The following is a 15,647-nucleotide window of genomic DNA, read 5'->3' on the forward strand; positions in this document are numbered from 1 at the left end:
CTGGAATAATGAGATAGAACCTTATGGTGATCGGAATTGTGAACAATTCAACAAAAGCAGGGGTGATTTTGTTCAGAGCTTGGTTTCAAGGTCAGCCTTTTCCTCAGGTGGTAAGGGTCTGCCTCGAAGAGATCACCGATCTCCGTGGGTGTGGTGGGGTCCTCGCCGGCGTACCAAGCGTTCACCTCCGGGCACTACTTGCCAGAGTTCCCAACCTAGACGTAGGGGAGTAAAGGATAGGAACGTGACCTCCTGCACTGATAGACGCGTGAGGTGGGTGCCATGGGAGTAAAGGAGGTCAGTGTACTCACCGGTGATGAAAACGGGGAGCGGGAGATGTTGGTGAAGGGAGAGAAGCTCGCCGTGAAAATGCAGGGAAATTGATCCAGAGAAAAGAAAAAAAAATGACGTGGCAGTAAGCTACCTAAAAATAATTAAGAAAAGAATTAACGCCCATAAAAGATCAAATGAAACAAAATTAAAAAAAATGGACGAAAATAAAAATTATTTGGTAGTTAAAAGATTAAAAAATATTTAACTCCTAAAAATATAAAATTTAAGTAGTTCGAAAATATTTTATTATACAAAAATTTCTATATATATGTAAAATATAAATAATCTAAATTTAAAAGTTTTATTAATAAAAAAAGTTTACTGGAAAACTATACTATGAAATATTACATAATGGTAATAAATAGTTAAAAGTTATTTTAATGATCAAAATCCAAATCAATAATAGTATAAAAGCAACTGAATTATGATTTTTACTTTTTTTTTTCAATTATGTATTTTGAAAAGTAGATAATTTAATGTGAATTTTAAATTGGCTCAATACACACGCACATGTATTATTTAAATTATTTTAATAATATTTCAAATAAATACGTTAGATTTAAGATCTAATCAGACCAAATAAAGTATATCTAAAACATTAATATTAATAATTAATAAAAAATAAAGATTAAGAATTGAGAGATTAAAATTAAAATTTAGTTACGATAAACAACATACGCGACTATTTTTAAACGAGATAAAATAAAATAGAAATTACCAATTAGAAATTAATATTCTAATTAATTTAAATTTGTTATATGTATTTTAATTTGGAAAAAGCTTTAATTATTAATTTCTCATTTATATTATATGTAAGCTATGTCTACCTTTATGTTTTATTAGTTTGAGAAGATTATATTATAGTTACATATTAGCGAAGACGAAAATAAGATAATTCTTATGTTTGTATGCATTGATTTAAAGGAGACATCGAGGATAAATTGGTAAGATTATCACCAACTTTCTTATTAATTAGAGGAGATTTGTGGTTATTTTATGTGTTCTTATCATTTTCTTATTACACAATTTGTTAAAAATACTCTTATGAGTTTTGTGTGGTCTTTTTCACTTATAACCATTAGATGAATTTTTGTGAGATTAATAATGTGCGAGAGATTAAATTGTTAATTTAGTATATATATATATATATATATATATATATATATATATATATATATATATATATATATAAATATATATAAATTAATAATAATAATAATAAACATTGTTTCATATTACTCATAAATATTATTTTATATTACTATTATTATTAAAGACTATTTAATAGTTTTTCATTTTCTATATTTAATTTATTATATCAATCAAATATTTACAAATTTAAATTTCAAATTCATTTTCAATCATTTTTAAAATTTTAAAAAATAACAACGCAAACTTTAATCTCACATCTACTTATTCATCTTCCTTAAATGAACATGACCACGTCTATTCATTCATCTTCCTTAAATGAACATGACGTTGTCGAGAAATCGTTTTTGTGGGTGAAGCAAAAAGTAAGACAATTTTCATTCTCGATACGAGATTGGGGGAAATAAAAAGGAAAATATCCGTATTTTAATAGGCCCATATATAATTTTTCAAACAAAAATTAACAAGCAATTAATATAAATTCTGATTGAGAGACTATTTGAAGAATTTTTTTTCTAACTATATTTTTAGAGAAAAAACTAGACAGAGAAAATATAAACTAAAATAATTTATAACTCAAATTATAAAAATTAGTTTATACATAAAAATAAAGAAAACGATCTTGTTAAATTCTTGCAGTAAAAATACGATCAAATTTCGTTAGGAAGATTTTGGGAAAATTGGAAAGAAAATCTTACGATAAGCAATACTTTTGAGTTGACCATGAATTACAGATAGGATTGTTTGTGAGGGCTGGGCAGAGAGGCATCCATCGTTCGACATTCATCAATTTCTTAAAACAAAAACAGTGTCCCAGAAATGACACAATCCGTGGCAATGGCTTCTTCATCAATGTTGTGTCCGAGTGCTGTGTCGCATACAAAGTTCCGAGCTTTCCATCTCTCTTCAATGTTCACTCCACTGGGTCGAGGCCTTTTCTCGCCGTGGAGTGGTTTAAAGCATTTGGGCATCTCTGCTAAACCAAAACCTCTTCTTCACATAGGTAACAAAACAATTATATCACGTGTGAGGATTTTGTTTTTTCATGTTGCTGCGCTCATTATAGTCATTTGCAGCTAGAAAGGGGTGTAAGGGTATGGTGGTTTACGCTTCTCTCTTTGGGGTTGGAGCTCCTGAAGCTTTGGTGATTGGGGTCGTTGCTTTGTTGGTTTTTGGTCCTAAAGGTCTCGCTGAGGTGAGTTTGATTGAAGGGTATGCAACTCTTCCTCTGTGTCGTTTTTGTGTTGGAAGATCTTTGAATGATTTTGCCTATGTAATTGTTGCTTGGGGTCCTTTGCTGTATGACAACTTGCGAAAACTATGCCTATTATGATTGATTTGAGAATTTTAAATGGCTTTGCTGTTTTGAATTTAGTCTGAGAGATGCCATGGTACCATTAGAAATCTAAGGGTTTTGGCCCTGGACCATTAGTTGAATGAGTTTGATTAAACCAAGGGGGAAAGTTTTCAAATAATAGTACCAAAACCCTTAAATTTCTGAGTATACAATAAAATTTCTCATTATTTCCCATTTTTATGAAATTAGTCTTTCTAAATGTTTGAGCAGCTGAGAGGAGGTTGAGGATGAATTTTAGTAATGTGTTGGAGGATGGATAAAGTACAAGCTGTCAATACCATGTGCTGAAACCTGAAATAGTGAAATTCGATTTCAGTGATGAAAATGGGGGAAGCAAACGATGAAGCTTTTGTCTCTATGTAATGAAGCCTTTGGTGTCTCGAGAAGTAACCAGTGTTCCTAACAGTTTAGTGTGTAGATCCCAGAGTGGTTTTATTATCATAAAACCCACGAAAAATATCCTATCTACTTTGTGAAGGAAAGGAAAAGGATACACATCGGGCTCATCGCTTTACATGAAATAGACATCGGAAAGTTTACCAATCCTAAATCGTTCAAACTCCAAACTGACCAAAATTAACAATCGGTCAATTTTGAAAGAAGCTTTTCTTTGGCTTATCAAATGTCAATACGTCCAATCAACTCAGGCAGAGAAATCCATCATCTTTCTCATTGCTTATTATTATTTCAAAGTTGCATTTATTACTAGAGAAATAGTATATTGATAACATCTATTCAGACACATTACTTGATGTTTACTATTTCTGTGGTTTAAGTGATCAAGAATTAACGCTCCTTTTAATTTGGACAATGTTTTGTCTTAAAAACAATAGAAAAACCTCCAAGAAGCCTGATAATGGCTAGATGCTGATGGAAATAATCACGTGTAAGTCTGTAACATTTATCCAATCTGCTTGAAAGTTAATGTTTTTCATTTTTTATTTGATTCAAACTACTTCAGACTTTACTTTTCTTTCCGCTAAGAAACAGGGAAAGGGGATGCATGTTTAAAAGCCTGCTCTGGTTTTTTCAATATTAACTTGATTCGGTTGAACTGATAGGAGGTTTAGGGCTAAGCTCAATCTTTGTTGAAAGTAGCTATAGCACATGTTCTACAATGCAGATAACCAAAAGGCTTTATTTTTTTCTAAAATGTAGTTCAGCAAAGTGAATGTGTGTAATATAGCATACAGGAGAGTTGAAGAGCCATGTTGTTTCATGTTTTGTAATTGGAGGTTAACATTGGCCATTGCACCAGACCTATTTGCTTATAAGGAGCACCGAGTTTATAATAATCATGCTCTCTGTCAACCATCAGTGGTGCCCTTGTTTCTTGAACAAAAATGTCAAGAGTTACACATCAGCTCAAAGGGGTTTACATAAGTGGAATAAGTAGTTGAGAGATGTATGACAATACTATTTCAGATTATTTTTTTCCCCAAGGTTTGAATTAGTTCCTTAAGTCTTTAATGTAAATGTCAACAAAATTGTGTTTTAACATTATCTGTGATAGGGTAAGGTTTTCTCTTGTTTAAAAGAACTGTGGAATTTACAATGAAACCGTGAAAGGATAATAGGTTGCTCCCTGCCACTTAGGTTGCAAATTTTGTCTACATTCTCTAATGGCTATTATTGAATGAGATTTAAATCAGATAGTTGGAGTTCCATCTTTTACTGGAGATGCCTTATGGGTAAGGATGGCTATCTTTTCTTTTTCTTAACTCCCTGAGCTTCAAATGAATAACAAATGCAGGTTGCTCGAAATCTGGGAAAAACATTGCGTGCGTTTCAACCCACCATTAGAGAGCTTCAGGTTGGTGCTAAAAATATTTAATAGTAAAATTTTATGCAATTCCACTAGATAGTTAGTTTTTTGTTATTGCTTGTCATTTTCCCCCTTTTAGGACGTTTCAAGGGAATTTAAGACTACGCTTGAACGGGAGATTGGTCTTGATGACAATATAAGTCCAACGCAGAACAGATACAACTCTAATGCAAGCAATACCAGATCAACATCATCATCCACAGTTGACCCTAGTGAGTAATCTAGTATCATTTTTTTGTTTTTTTAAATTTATTTGCTATTGAATTTAGAAGTATAATCTGGACAAATGTTTTTATCCTTATACAGTGTGTATGATTGGTCTCCTCATAGAAGTACCATCTTACGCTTGCAAACAATTAAGTTCACATTACAACTACAATGATCTTTATCAACCATATCAGTTATTGAGTTGATAAGAACCAGAAAATAGAACTGATACAAATGCCAAAAAGAAAAAGAAAAGCAAGTAAAAGTAATTTGGAGAAATGACTACTATGTATATTAAGACAATGCTTTATGTAAGGGGACATTTTTTCTTATTTCATAAAGCATTGTCTTAATATACATAGTAGTCATTTCTCCAAATTACTTTTACTTGCTTTTCTTTTTCTTTTTGTAATTATCAGCTGCCAGGTCAGAAAGCTAAGTGGGTTTGGTGACTATTTGTGCCTATTGTGATGACATTGGTTTCTCATGATTTTCCATTTATATCTCTGATAATGCAGACGGAACGCCAGACCCTAAGAATGCATACAGCTCTGAGGAATATCTTAAGATTACAGAGGAACAGCTGAAGGCATCTGCTGCACAACAGCAGGAGCAAACACCTCCCAAGGAACGCGAGGATGAGCCTCAAATCAAGCCACCTGGTCAGTCTTTTATGTAGCATTTTTTTTTTATACTTTTTCTCTCTTTCCACTCTCTTTTTTCTTTGCCTGATTTTGATATGATTGACTTATTCTTGATATCAACAGCTAAGGAAACAGCCACTACTGTGCCTCCACCTCCACCGCAGAAGCCAGAAAGTGAGACGTTGCCTCTGGATTCATAGGGATATAGGGTGTAAAGGTAATTAATTCAATTATCACTTGTGTCCTGAATAAGGCACTACTATTCGTATAAGTGATGGGAAGGGTCACGCAATTTTGTTTCCAGGAAGTCATATTAGAATTATGTAACGGAGAAAACCATTCACAAGTACTGTGTTTCAGTGTATTTGTATTGTAGTTAATCACTAACCATTGCTGGTTATGCGCCATCTTTCTCTTAAAAGTATGACAAATATTTCCTTCATGTTCTTCAAAATGAAATATGATCGAAGTGAAGTTGTTGCAAAAGCAAATATCAATTGAAAATTTTAAATTTTGTTCTTTTTGTATTTTAAAGGGTTAATTTATATTATTGAACTTATATCTTCTATTGACTAATTTGCATTTAAGTCCATGTTATGGACTTATGTTTCACTTTTTTATCAAAATGAAATATGAAAACTATTTTAATTTTTTTAATACCCGTGTGTATACGTTAGCCTTTTGTACACCGCTAGAAATACTACCTTTACCACCCTCAACATCTTTCCTTTATAATTTGAACCTCTTTACTATCATGTAATAAATGTTTGAAAATTTATAGAATAATGCATATGAACATTAACTATGATTTCTCAAGTAATTTTCCGTTAGACACGTAATTTAACTGCTAGCAGTATTTTCTTTGAACTTTGCTTTGGTGATAAATTCGTTAAAGGCTAAAATCCGACTCCCATGACGGTTGTTCTTGTTTTGAAGTGGAGTCATTCATACTCAAACAATGTTTCAATCCACCATTTATTACTCAAAAGCTTTGAACTAAAACTACAATTAAGAAATAAAAAGAGATTCAACAACCCCAAACCAAATCAATTAAATTGGACAAAACATCCTCCATTTGGTTTGAGACTCGTACATCGCGAACCTCACCGTCATGCTCCATCATTGTCACGGGAAGCAAATAAATTGAAATTATATTCTAAGCATTTCATAAAATAATACATGGGAGCTAATTTTACAGTAATCCGACGCATTCTTTTATTCCCCCGGGTTAAACGCAATTGAATCGCCAATGAAAGATTGAATAGATAGAATGATAATTTTTTTTTTCTTCCCATTAATATTGGGGGGGGGGGGGGGGGGGGGGGAATTACAAAATTATCATCAAGCAACTTTATCCTTAAAGTTATGCTACAACATATTCATTTGTCTGTAAGATTCAAAGTCTAGATAGCCTGCAGATGGTGGTCCATGAAACCCGTACATATCCATTACTTTATCATCTGCGGGCAATACAGAGCCTTCACGTCCCTTGAAGCCCTCCAAAGGTGAACCCCAAGGAGCTGGAGTAGAAGGGTTTGAGTTTGATGCATCTTGGTTGACACCAAGTGCAGGTGGGTTCTGCGGTGAATTCCCAGCAGGCCTTCTGTTTGACCCACCTGTCGTCAAAGAAATGGATACTGAATTCTGCTGCTGCATTTGTTGTTGGTTCTTCATTGGTGACTTTGGCCTCAGAGCCTCTATATCAGGAGTAGTCACCACCAGATGAGGTGCCTCCGGAGGTGGATTTCTTCCCCCACCTCCTTGCCAAACTTTCCCATCTTTGTCAGAAAAGCTTTTAACGTATGCCTAAATTTACCCATAGCCAATCAATGTTATTCAGTCAGGAGAACACAAGCAATCAGCATCAAATAACGGAGATAATATTGAGTACAAGCTCTGTTGGAGCCAAAAGATTGTACATCCAACCAAGATAAATAAAATCATAAAGGCTGATAGAAACAGATACAGTCGAGATAAAAACGCATCATTACGAGAACGTTTGGCCAGAAAGTAGCCTAGAAGAATGTTGAAAGTATGAGCTTAATCTTAATGGTTGTCATCTATCCACAAAAGTAACTCGGTTAAAATTTTGGCTACTAGAGTCTGGTTAATTTATTTAATTTAGCCGCCGAACATTCCCAATGTGTTACAATAGTACGACTATTGCGATGGAGGTACGGTATGATAAAGTGGAAGAAAACTTTCCAAGAATTTAACTTTTTACTTAGAAACTTAATTTTCCCTCAACTAATAATGTACATGAAAAACCTAATTCTCTGCTAACTTAATTTTCCCCCAACTGATAATGTGCATGAAAAACCTAATTCTCTGCTACAGCAGAATGAGTAGAATTATATGGTATGAACTTTCTGATATGCACCTCTCGAGCATTGAACCAATGAATTCAATGGGGTTAGAACCACTTTCTCATATGCACCTCTCAAGCATTGAACCAATAAATTCAATGGGGTTAGAGCCGCCACACAAAATAACACAATTAAAAATGGAGGACTAACTGCTTGCACATATTTTCTAGACTTAGACAATAATGTGAAAGCTGTTCTCAGAGCACATTAGGTCACAATATCCTACCTGGAACAAAGATGCTCCCTGATTTACTCAACTTTTAAAGAAAAAAGATTACGCGAACTGTATTAACATAAATTAAAAAACGTAGACAGGAAGGATCAACTAAAATGTCATCATGTACAAATAGTAGCATTTTAAATTGCTTACCTCTTTATTAAAATTTGAAGACGACAACTCTTTACCAACAGTCAGCCAGCCAGCCCGGATATTGTGGTCTTCACCGAATAGTTCTAGTCTCCTCCTTCCAAGGGCAAAGTGCTCAATAATCCTGTACATATCTTCAGGTTTTTGTGTTGAACCTGTTAAATATAAGAAAAAAATTTAAGACTCCATTTTATCTTTTATAACAAAAGCACAACAATTATGAAAGCAAGCGGTTTAAAGAAACCAACCATTTCATCTTAAACAGCTTTTACACGACTTTCGATTTTCCAGTTCAAGTATAACTTCTAAATTTATTGCCAATGGTATGTTATTAACAAGGTGGCCCTAGTCTCTCAGAAGCATAAAAAACAGTATTAATGATCAAGTTCCTAGGAAAGAAGCAAAAAGCACAGTTGCTTTAGGTGATATCTACTAAATTGTATTAATAAGGTCTGTTAGGAAACAGCAAAGGGCGAATTGAATGATTAGTGTGCCATACTGCATGTGCAGCAATGAAGAATTCAAGGGTAACTGAATATTTGTGTATGGAAATAATTGAATGATTTTATACGGCAATTAAAGGGAATTAAGGGAGGAAGTTGAACTATACAAAGGAGTAAGGGAGTGAAAAATAGACAAGAAAAGAGTGAAACTGGACCAGCGAGAGTTCAGTGTCTTTTGAACACAATGTTACCTTTCATTTCTGCAATTCTGCTAACCGGAATTAATTGAAGAGTAACGCAGTAAAATTACCCCAGTTCAGGTGTTCATGATTTGGTCCGGCGAGAAATCTGGTTCATACAATGAGGCAGAGAAGATGAGATGGGAAAAAAGTGAGAAGATGCCAGGAGTTTCGGCATTTGATCCAGGAATTGCCATGAAGAACCCTACGAACCATACGGATGACACAGAAGATGAAGCAATGACAGAGTGGTAACAGAAAAGTCAGGAAGGAGACCCAATCTCGTATTATTAATCTCATATTACTGGGTGAAGATGCATTTAGCTGGATTAAAAGGGTGGAAAGGTATTTCTACCAGAATTCCATGGCAGGAAGAGAACAGGTGTAAGCTGCAACGTTGCCAACAGAGGGGCGTGCGTTAAACATGTTTCAATAATGGGGGTCTCGTGCCACTGAAATCAATTCCAATCTGCTATTATTCAATGTTTCCAACCTGAAAATATTCTCCTCCGTATGCACAGAGGAGGATAGTGAGTTAATGTAAGAAATTTGAGTTGGTGACATGAGTGTTACAGGAAACATAGATAAATGTGCTGAAAAGGGAGATATGGACTGAACTTAAAAGCCACCCCTAGGATGTACTCAACCTTTATGGACTTTGGCCAACTTTTAAGAAAAGAACTGGGTCATTGGAAAAGGTGACCAATTTTGAGCAACAGAACAGATTTGTCAACCAGGCTTCATCATCAACTCGGACAACTGCTACCCATGTTGAGACAAGACCTAATATCTACTTCAACATGAGCAACGGCAGTATTTCGATATGGACCACACTCAAACCTGCCTACAGTAGAAAAAATGGCATGGACAATGTGGGGAGTGCCAGAGAAGATGGGGGATTCAGAAGATTATCCCATGATGAGTTATAAGAGAACATGAAGAGAAGGTCCTGCTTTAGATGCGACAAGTTTAGTAGCACAAAACATGAGGAACAATTTACAATGATGGTGATGGAAACTGAGGAATCGGACGAAGCTCAATGTTGAAGGAAAGAGGTTGACGATAAATCCCTACATTTATTCCATCACATTATGATGGTAATGACATACAAGAAGACCTCAAAATTATTGGGATCAAGTGCTGGATATGCGTATGGATTGTGATTTGCACCAATACTCTTGAAAATTAACAGTACAGAGATTATTACAACTATTATTGTTGTTGTAATTATTATGTAAAGACATGGCATGCTGATTGTGCATGATTCTTTCTATTCAGATTAGGAGGAATAGCACGGTCCTTGCCCTAAATTGGTTGGATGGGTTCGGGGAGACAAGGGTGAAATTTAGAGTGCCAACCATGAAGACTCAGCTGGCAGGTCTAAATGTCAATCTTTAGGGAGATCCTTCCATGTGCTGATTAGTGGCATCTGTAAAAACTATGCATAAGCATAACATTCTACAGGATGGAGACAATCAGGCGACAAGAATACAGGAAAGAGCATACTGTGCCGGTCTAAACTATAAGAGGTCACCCAACTATTGTTTAAGTGAATTTCTGAGAACCGCACAGACTGCCACTTAAGAGAACAAATGGTTGTACCATTATATTGGAAGAGAGAGCTCGAATTACTAATGTCTGACCCTACAGGTTAGACCAAGCATCAATCCCTAGTCCAGTAATGCTGAACAGAAAATAAATAAATAAAAGATGGAGGCTGGAGATTCTGTATTGATTATAGAACCCAAAACATGGCCACTATAGACAAATTATTGGATGGGTCAGTCTGAGACATTATTTTTTCCAGATTGGATCTTTGATAGAACTGGATCATAAATAATAAGAAAATGGAAAATTTATTGAAATTAATCCCATTTTTGCAGTTCAGTAGAGATGGATTCATAGCAGGAGTGGAAAAGATATATTACTAACACAAAATATAACCAAGGTAGAGACTAGAGAGAGAGAGAGAGAGCAAATTCCAGTATGAAGACATCTTTATTTTGTAGGCACGATTGATAAATCACAATACTAACCATACGGAGGTTCTTCAGCTATAATGACATCCGTGTCAATATTGGCATGAATTATATGGCCATCAGTGCTTCTACGAACAGTTCCTTTTATGCCCATCAAGCAGTGTTCCTTTATCATAACAAAACAAAACAGTTTAGGTATATTAACTTAGTGTAAACATAACTATATATAATAAGCTCAAATGGTGATCTGAACCTCCACATTTACTTGAGACTAATTTTAACAGACCTTTGAATGTTGAAATAAAGTATGTGCGTCATGCCGTAATCCTGGAGTTGCATTACTTTTGTTTGTCTTTACCCAACATATATCTTCACACCTACGAAATCCCCACTATAGGAACCCAGCCAAACCAATAAAGAGAAAAACAGACAAGTAATTAAGAAATAGAAGATATAATACGAAAAGAACCAAAAGCATCAATTGATGCTATATCCCATGAAGAACTTATATATTCAGATAGTTTACCTTCTTTAGACATTGACGACCTTGTTCAAGACCTACACCGTCACCCACCCAAAGGAAAATGAAAGAAGGCGTATCTGCTATAGCCTTACAAAGGAACAAGAATAAATGAGATGTCTAATTCAAAAAATAGCAAACTATATCCTTATTCAAGGACACCAAAAAGAAGGGAGTGCCATATATTAATATATAACAGAAACTAATATATTCAAGTAACTGATAAATAACTCTGATGGGATATATGATGGGAAGCACAAAAATGAAATTTATTTGGTCAGCAAAAAAGCTTCAATACTGCACACGCTCTTGCTACTTTACCCTTTTAACATTATTCTTTATTACAGCTAGAGTACTAAATATAATTAGTAATTAGCCCAACTAGTTTACAAGATCATAAAGGTTTTCACTTGCATTTGAAACCTAGGTATGATGGAAATGCTTAGACTGAAACAAGTCTAACAAAGTAATGAATTACACAAACAGAATAATAGCTTACCTCGATCTTGAGATTCATTATTTCTTCAAATGTCCAATACTCCATATGATCAGCGACACCAGGGGCACGGTGCACATACTCCTCCCATGGGGGATCCACAAGAATGACATCAAACTTTGTACCAAAGAACTCATGAGATAGTTCAAACTCTTTCAAATCACTCTTATAATACATAGGAGCAGATGCAGATTTTGCAACAATCTCATCCTTTTTCTGTATAAGCTCTCTAAGCTTAGGATAGTCCTCCACAACATTTGTGAGCTCAAGCTCCCTAATGAAATTCTGTGGCCGCATACCAGTGTCAACAAAGTTTTGAGAATAATCATTCTGTTCACCTCTGGAAGGAGCTTTACCAAGAGCTCCACTACTTTTAGGAGGAGCCCATCCCCCTGGAGTTTTATCAGGTGGGGCTCCTCGACCCATTGATCCTGGGGGATTAAAACCAGAAGTATTGATGTTTGGGGGTATTCCCCTTCCAGGACCTGATTGGTTATAATACATTGCCGGATTTGGTGGGTTCCCCAAATTAGCAGCATTGAATCTTGGACCTGAAGGACCTGGGGGAACAGGAGACACAGGTGGTACACCTATAATATTCATATCAACACCTCGAGCTCCAGGCCAAACAGCAGGAGTAAATGGTGAAAGGAAGACTCCAGGGGACATTGGTGGACCGGGAGCAGGTGATATACCATGTGAAAGAGGCTGCATTGGTCCAGGTGGAGGCATTGCAAGAGGTCCATAGGGTGATCCCATCATTGGCAATGGCATTCCAACCTGCTGATTGTCTCTCCCAGTAGGCCTAATCCTTCCTCCTCTACCAACCCTGTTACCTTTCATTCCTTGTGGACCAGCTCTGTTAAAGGAACCAGACTCCGGATTTCCATATTGAGGCTGTGAGCCACCACTACTAGAACTTTGGCCGCCAGTGGTGCGGGCAGATACACCACCTTTCTGACCTCTTCCTCTTCCCCCATAAAAATCATAGTCATCATCTGTATATCTCTCCTTCAGATCATCACCAGATAAATCATTCTTCCTTCCTCTTTCATCTTGATGATATGCCCAGTCTTCATCATTAACACCAGATTTTGCACTGAACTGCTGATGAGCTTCATTTCTCTTAGTATGGTTGGACATAGATTCTGATTTCCCATAGTCATAAAACTTGGTCTGGATCTCTATCACATCATAATTGTCATTCGAAATCCCAAACTTTGTGGATGTTTTAACAGCTTCCCCCCTACTCACATCTTTTCTACCACCAAACCGTCCATGAGGCCTTTCATTGTCCATCCTCTCATAACCATGTCTAGGTAACTCCCAATCTCTGTTGTCATCAAAAGCACCCTCCTCGTTTTTCTCTTTGTCAGCGCTACTCGGTTGCCTCCTCTTCCAACTTTCTTTTGAACTTTCCCGATCCTTCCTCCTGTCATTCCATGTATCATCTTTCCCTTTGGATCTATCATCCTTAAAGCCATCGCCCTCATGCTCCTTTCTTTTAAAGCTACCACTTCTTTCAAAATCCACATCCGAGTTTTCCAAATCTTGGTGGCGTTTTCCACTCTTCTCAGGTGTCCTCGACCTGTTTGAGTTCCCACTTTCCCTAGCACTCTTATCCCTAACCCGCACATGCCCATCCTCCTCCACATTCAACGACCTATCCCAGGTTTCAGCCCCATCATAACCAGCAGGGGCCCTATGATGCCTGGGCTTCTCAACCCTCTCCTCACGCCCAGCATCCACCGAATCCGACTTCCCCTTACTCTTCCCCCTCTCGGAATCACCCCTTCTCTCCTCCTTACCGCTAGACTTCACAACCCTATCAGCACCAGAGGCTTTACCCTCCCCATGCTCACTCCTAGCAGATCCACTCCTCTCCCTATCCCTAGAACTATCGCGTTTCCCACTCCTGAATTCCCCTTTCTCATCCTGCGACCTCCTCGCACTATTAGCATCAACCTCGTCCCATTTCCTCCTCGAACTCCGGGCCTCATGCCCAACCTTCTCCCGGCCACCACCGCCACCATCCTCCTTACTCACCATACTCTCGTGAAAATCGCCGTCCCCGGCACGCTTCCTCGCGGCCTTGTCGTCCAATTCCCCGTCCTCATACCAACTACTCAACTTCTCCAACGTGCTCTCCTCCGGCCTCTTCTTGGCCCCTTGCTTGGAGCGCGAATCGTAATCGTCGTTATCAGTCCTGCTAGAGCGCTTTCTCCTGGCGCCTCCGTCAGAACCCTCGCCCTCGTCCCCATTGCCACCAAACTTTCTAGACCTATCCTTCCTCTTGTCGCTGAACTCCCAATCCTCGTCATCCCTCTCGCGCTTGGAGTAACCACGACCACTGTCGCTCGAATCCATCCCCAACTACCAAAATCTAAACTCAATGTGATTCTCTACAACTTTCTCGCGGGCGAACATGAATCCGCCCAAACTACTCACTCTGCTGAGGATTTTCTTAATATATGTAATTTGTATGAGAAAATAAATTAAATATTAAGGGGGATTCGATTTCAAAATTTAGACGGGGAAAAAGAGGGGCTTACCGGCGAATGGGAACGGATAGTGTTCTTGTTGTTGACAGTGGGTGGCGAGAGAGTAAAGAGGAAGAAGAAGAAAAGTAGAAAGGGGTTCTTACTACTTGACCAACGATACGGCGTCGGAAGCTGTTTGGGGGAACCCGAAAATTGCAAACCTAGTCTGGGCTGGGCCTAACTATTCTAATATTTTCTTTTGGATTAAAAGTTAAATATAAATAAAACAATATAAGCAAGAGAAATATAAACTAAATAATAATTATAATAATAAATTGTGTTTTATTCAACTTTAAAAAATGCAGAATTTTTTTTAGCTTAAGTATACTTCTTCCTATCCTGTTATTTATTCATTTATTATGTTTGGTCGATCTCTTTCCTAATAAAGAATTTCATTTTAAAAAAAAACAATGTGTGAATACTACTACCAATTAGAAAAAAAATAATTAATAAAAAATATTGACATGTAATGCAATTTATAACACATAGTAACAATGATAAATTTTAATATGTGAAATCATCGCATTGATGCATTTTTTAAGATTAAGAGAATCTATTGAATTCGAAAGAATTATGTTTTCGCATTTTTTAAGATTGAGAGACTTGATTAAATAATAAGATTAGATTAAGAATTGTTTTTTGGTTTGTTAAAAACATTTGTATTGGTTACATAATAAGCAAAGACATGTTATCAATGGCGATTATAACAAGGGATGGGAAGGGTATTGTTTGATTTTGAGGGTAAATTTAATTAACTTATTTACCTGTATAAAATTAAAAAGTTTTTCATAAATTTTAATTTAATTTTTTTGGTGGTGATTTAAATGTTTTATTACATGAAAGTGATATTTTTATGAACATAATTAAAATTCAATTTCAAATGTTTATTTATTATAAATTACTGTTAGCACAATTAATTAATATAATTGTAACTTAAACATAAATTAATATTACTTAAAATTATAGTTTCGTGCCGCAGTCTTCATTTTGGTTGAAAATTGGCACAAAGAATTTTGGTGGATGGAAATAAATTTTGGTTGAAAAGCACTTTTGGTTGGATTCACTGGAATTCGAAATGCGGTGTGGAAGTGATTTATGTTGGATTAACTGGATTTCAAAATGCTTTCCCATTTGGTTTCAAAATTATAACTACCGGATTTAAAAAATAGAAACACACGATCA

At 36.1% G+C, this 15,647-nt stretch overlaps 2 protein-coding genes across 5 annotated transcripts; one reads left to right on the forward strand and one right to left on the reverse strand.

Annotated features, from left to right (window-relative positions):
- Positions 1 to 2,132: 2,132 nt before the first annotated feature.
- On the forward strand, positions 2,133 to 5,969 carry LOC108324095 (sec-independent protein translocase protein TATB, chloroplastic). Of its 2 annotated transcripts, none has more exons than XR_008247861.1 (6): positions 2,133 to 2,485; positions 2,559 to 2,677; positions 4,593 to 4,652; positions 4,744 to 4,876; positions 4,971 to 5,297; positions 5,390 to 5,527. XR_008247861.1 is itself a non-coding variant. In XM_017556915.2 (6 exons), exons 1-6 carry the CDS (start codon positions 2,302 to 2,304, stop codon positions 5,713 to 5,715), a joined length of 717 nt encoding a protein of 238 aa, XP_017412404.1. In that variant the 5' UTR covers positions 2,146 to 2,301; the 3' UTR covers positions 5,716 to 5,969. The 2 variants fall into 2 exon arrangements, 1 of the variants encoding a protein (XP_017412404.1); XM_017556915.2 differs by lacking the exon at positions 4,971 to 5,297 and adding an exon at positions 5,639 to 5,969 and having other exon boundaries at positions 2,146 to 2,485; positions 5,390 to 5,533.
- Positions 5,970 to 6,547: 578 nt separating this feature from the next.
- Positions 6,548 to 14,619, reverse strand: LOC108325982 (N6-adenosine-methyltransferase non-catalytic subunit MTB). 3 transcript variants are annotated; one of them, XR_008247863.1, is made up of 7 exons: positions 11,929 to 14,619; positions 11,436 to 11,519; positions 11,196 to 11,300; positions 10,967 to 11,075; positions 9,286 to 9,423; positions 9,002 to 9,135; positions 8,264 to 8,403 (listed from the first exon to the last, which is right to left on the reverse strand). XR_008247863.1 is itself a non-coding variant. In XM_017559168.2 (6 exons), exons 1-6 carry the CDS (start codon positions 14,290 to 14,292, stop codon positions 6,884 to 6,886), a joined length of 3,252 nt encoding a protein of 1,083 aa, XP_017414657.1. In that variant the 5' UTR covers positions 14,293 to 14,617; the 3' UTR covers positions 6,548 to 6,883. The 3 variants fall into 3 exon arrangements, 1 of the variants encoding a protein (XP_017414657.1); XM_017559168.2 differs by lacking the exons at positions 9,002 to 9,135; positions 9,286 to 9,423 and adding an exon at positions 6,548 to 7,321 and having other exon boundaries at positions 8,252 to 8,403; positions 11,929 to 14,617; XR_008247862.1 differs by having other exon boundaries at positions 9,002 to 9,423.
- Between the last annotated feature and the right edge of the window lie 1,028 nt (positions 14,620 to 15,647).

The sequence above is a fragment of the Vigna angularis genome, chromosome 3, assembly GCF_016808095.1.
Source record: "Vigna angularis cultivar LongXiaoDou No.4 chromosome 3, ASM1680809v1, whole genome shotgun sequence".
Taxonomy (NCBI): domain Eukaryota; kingdom Viridiplantae; phylum Streptophyta; class Magnoliopsida; order Fabales; family Fabaceae; genus Vigna; species Vigna angularis.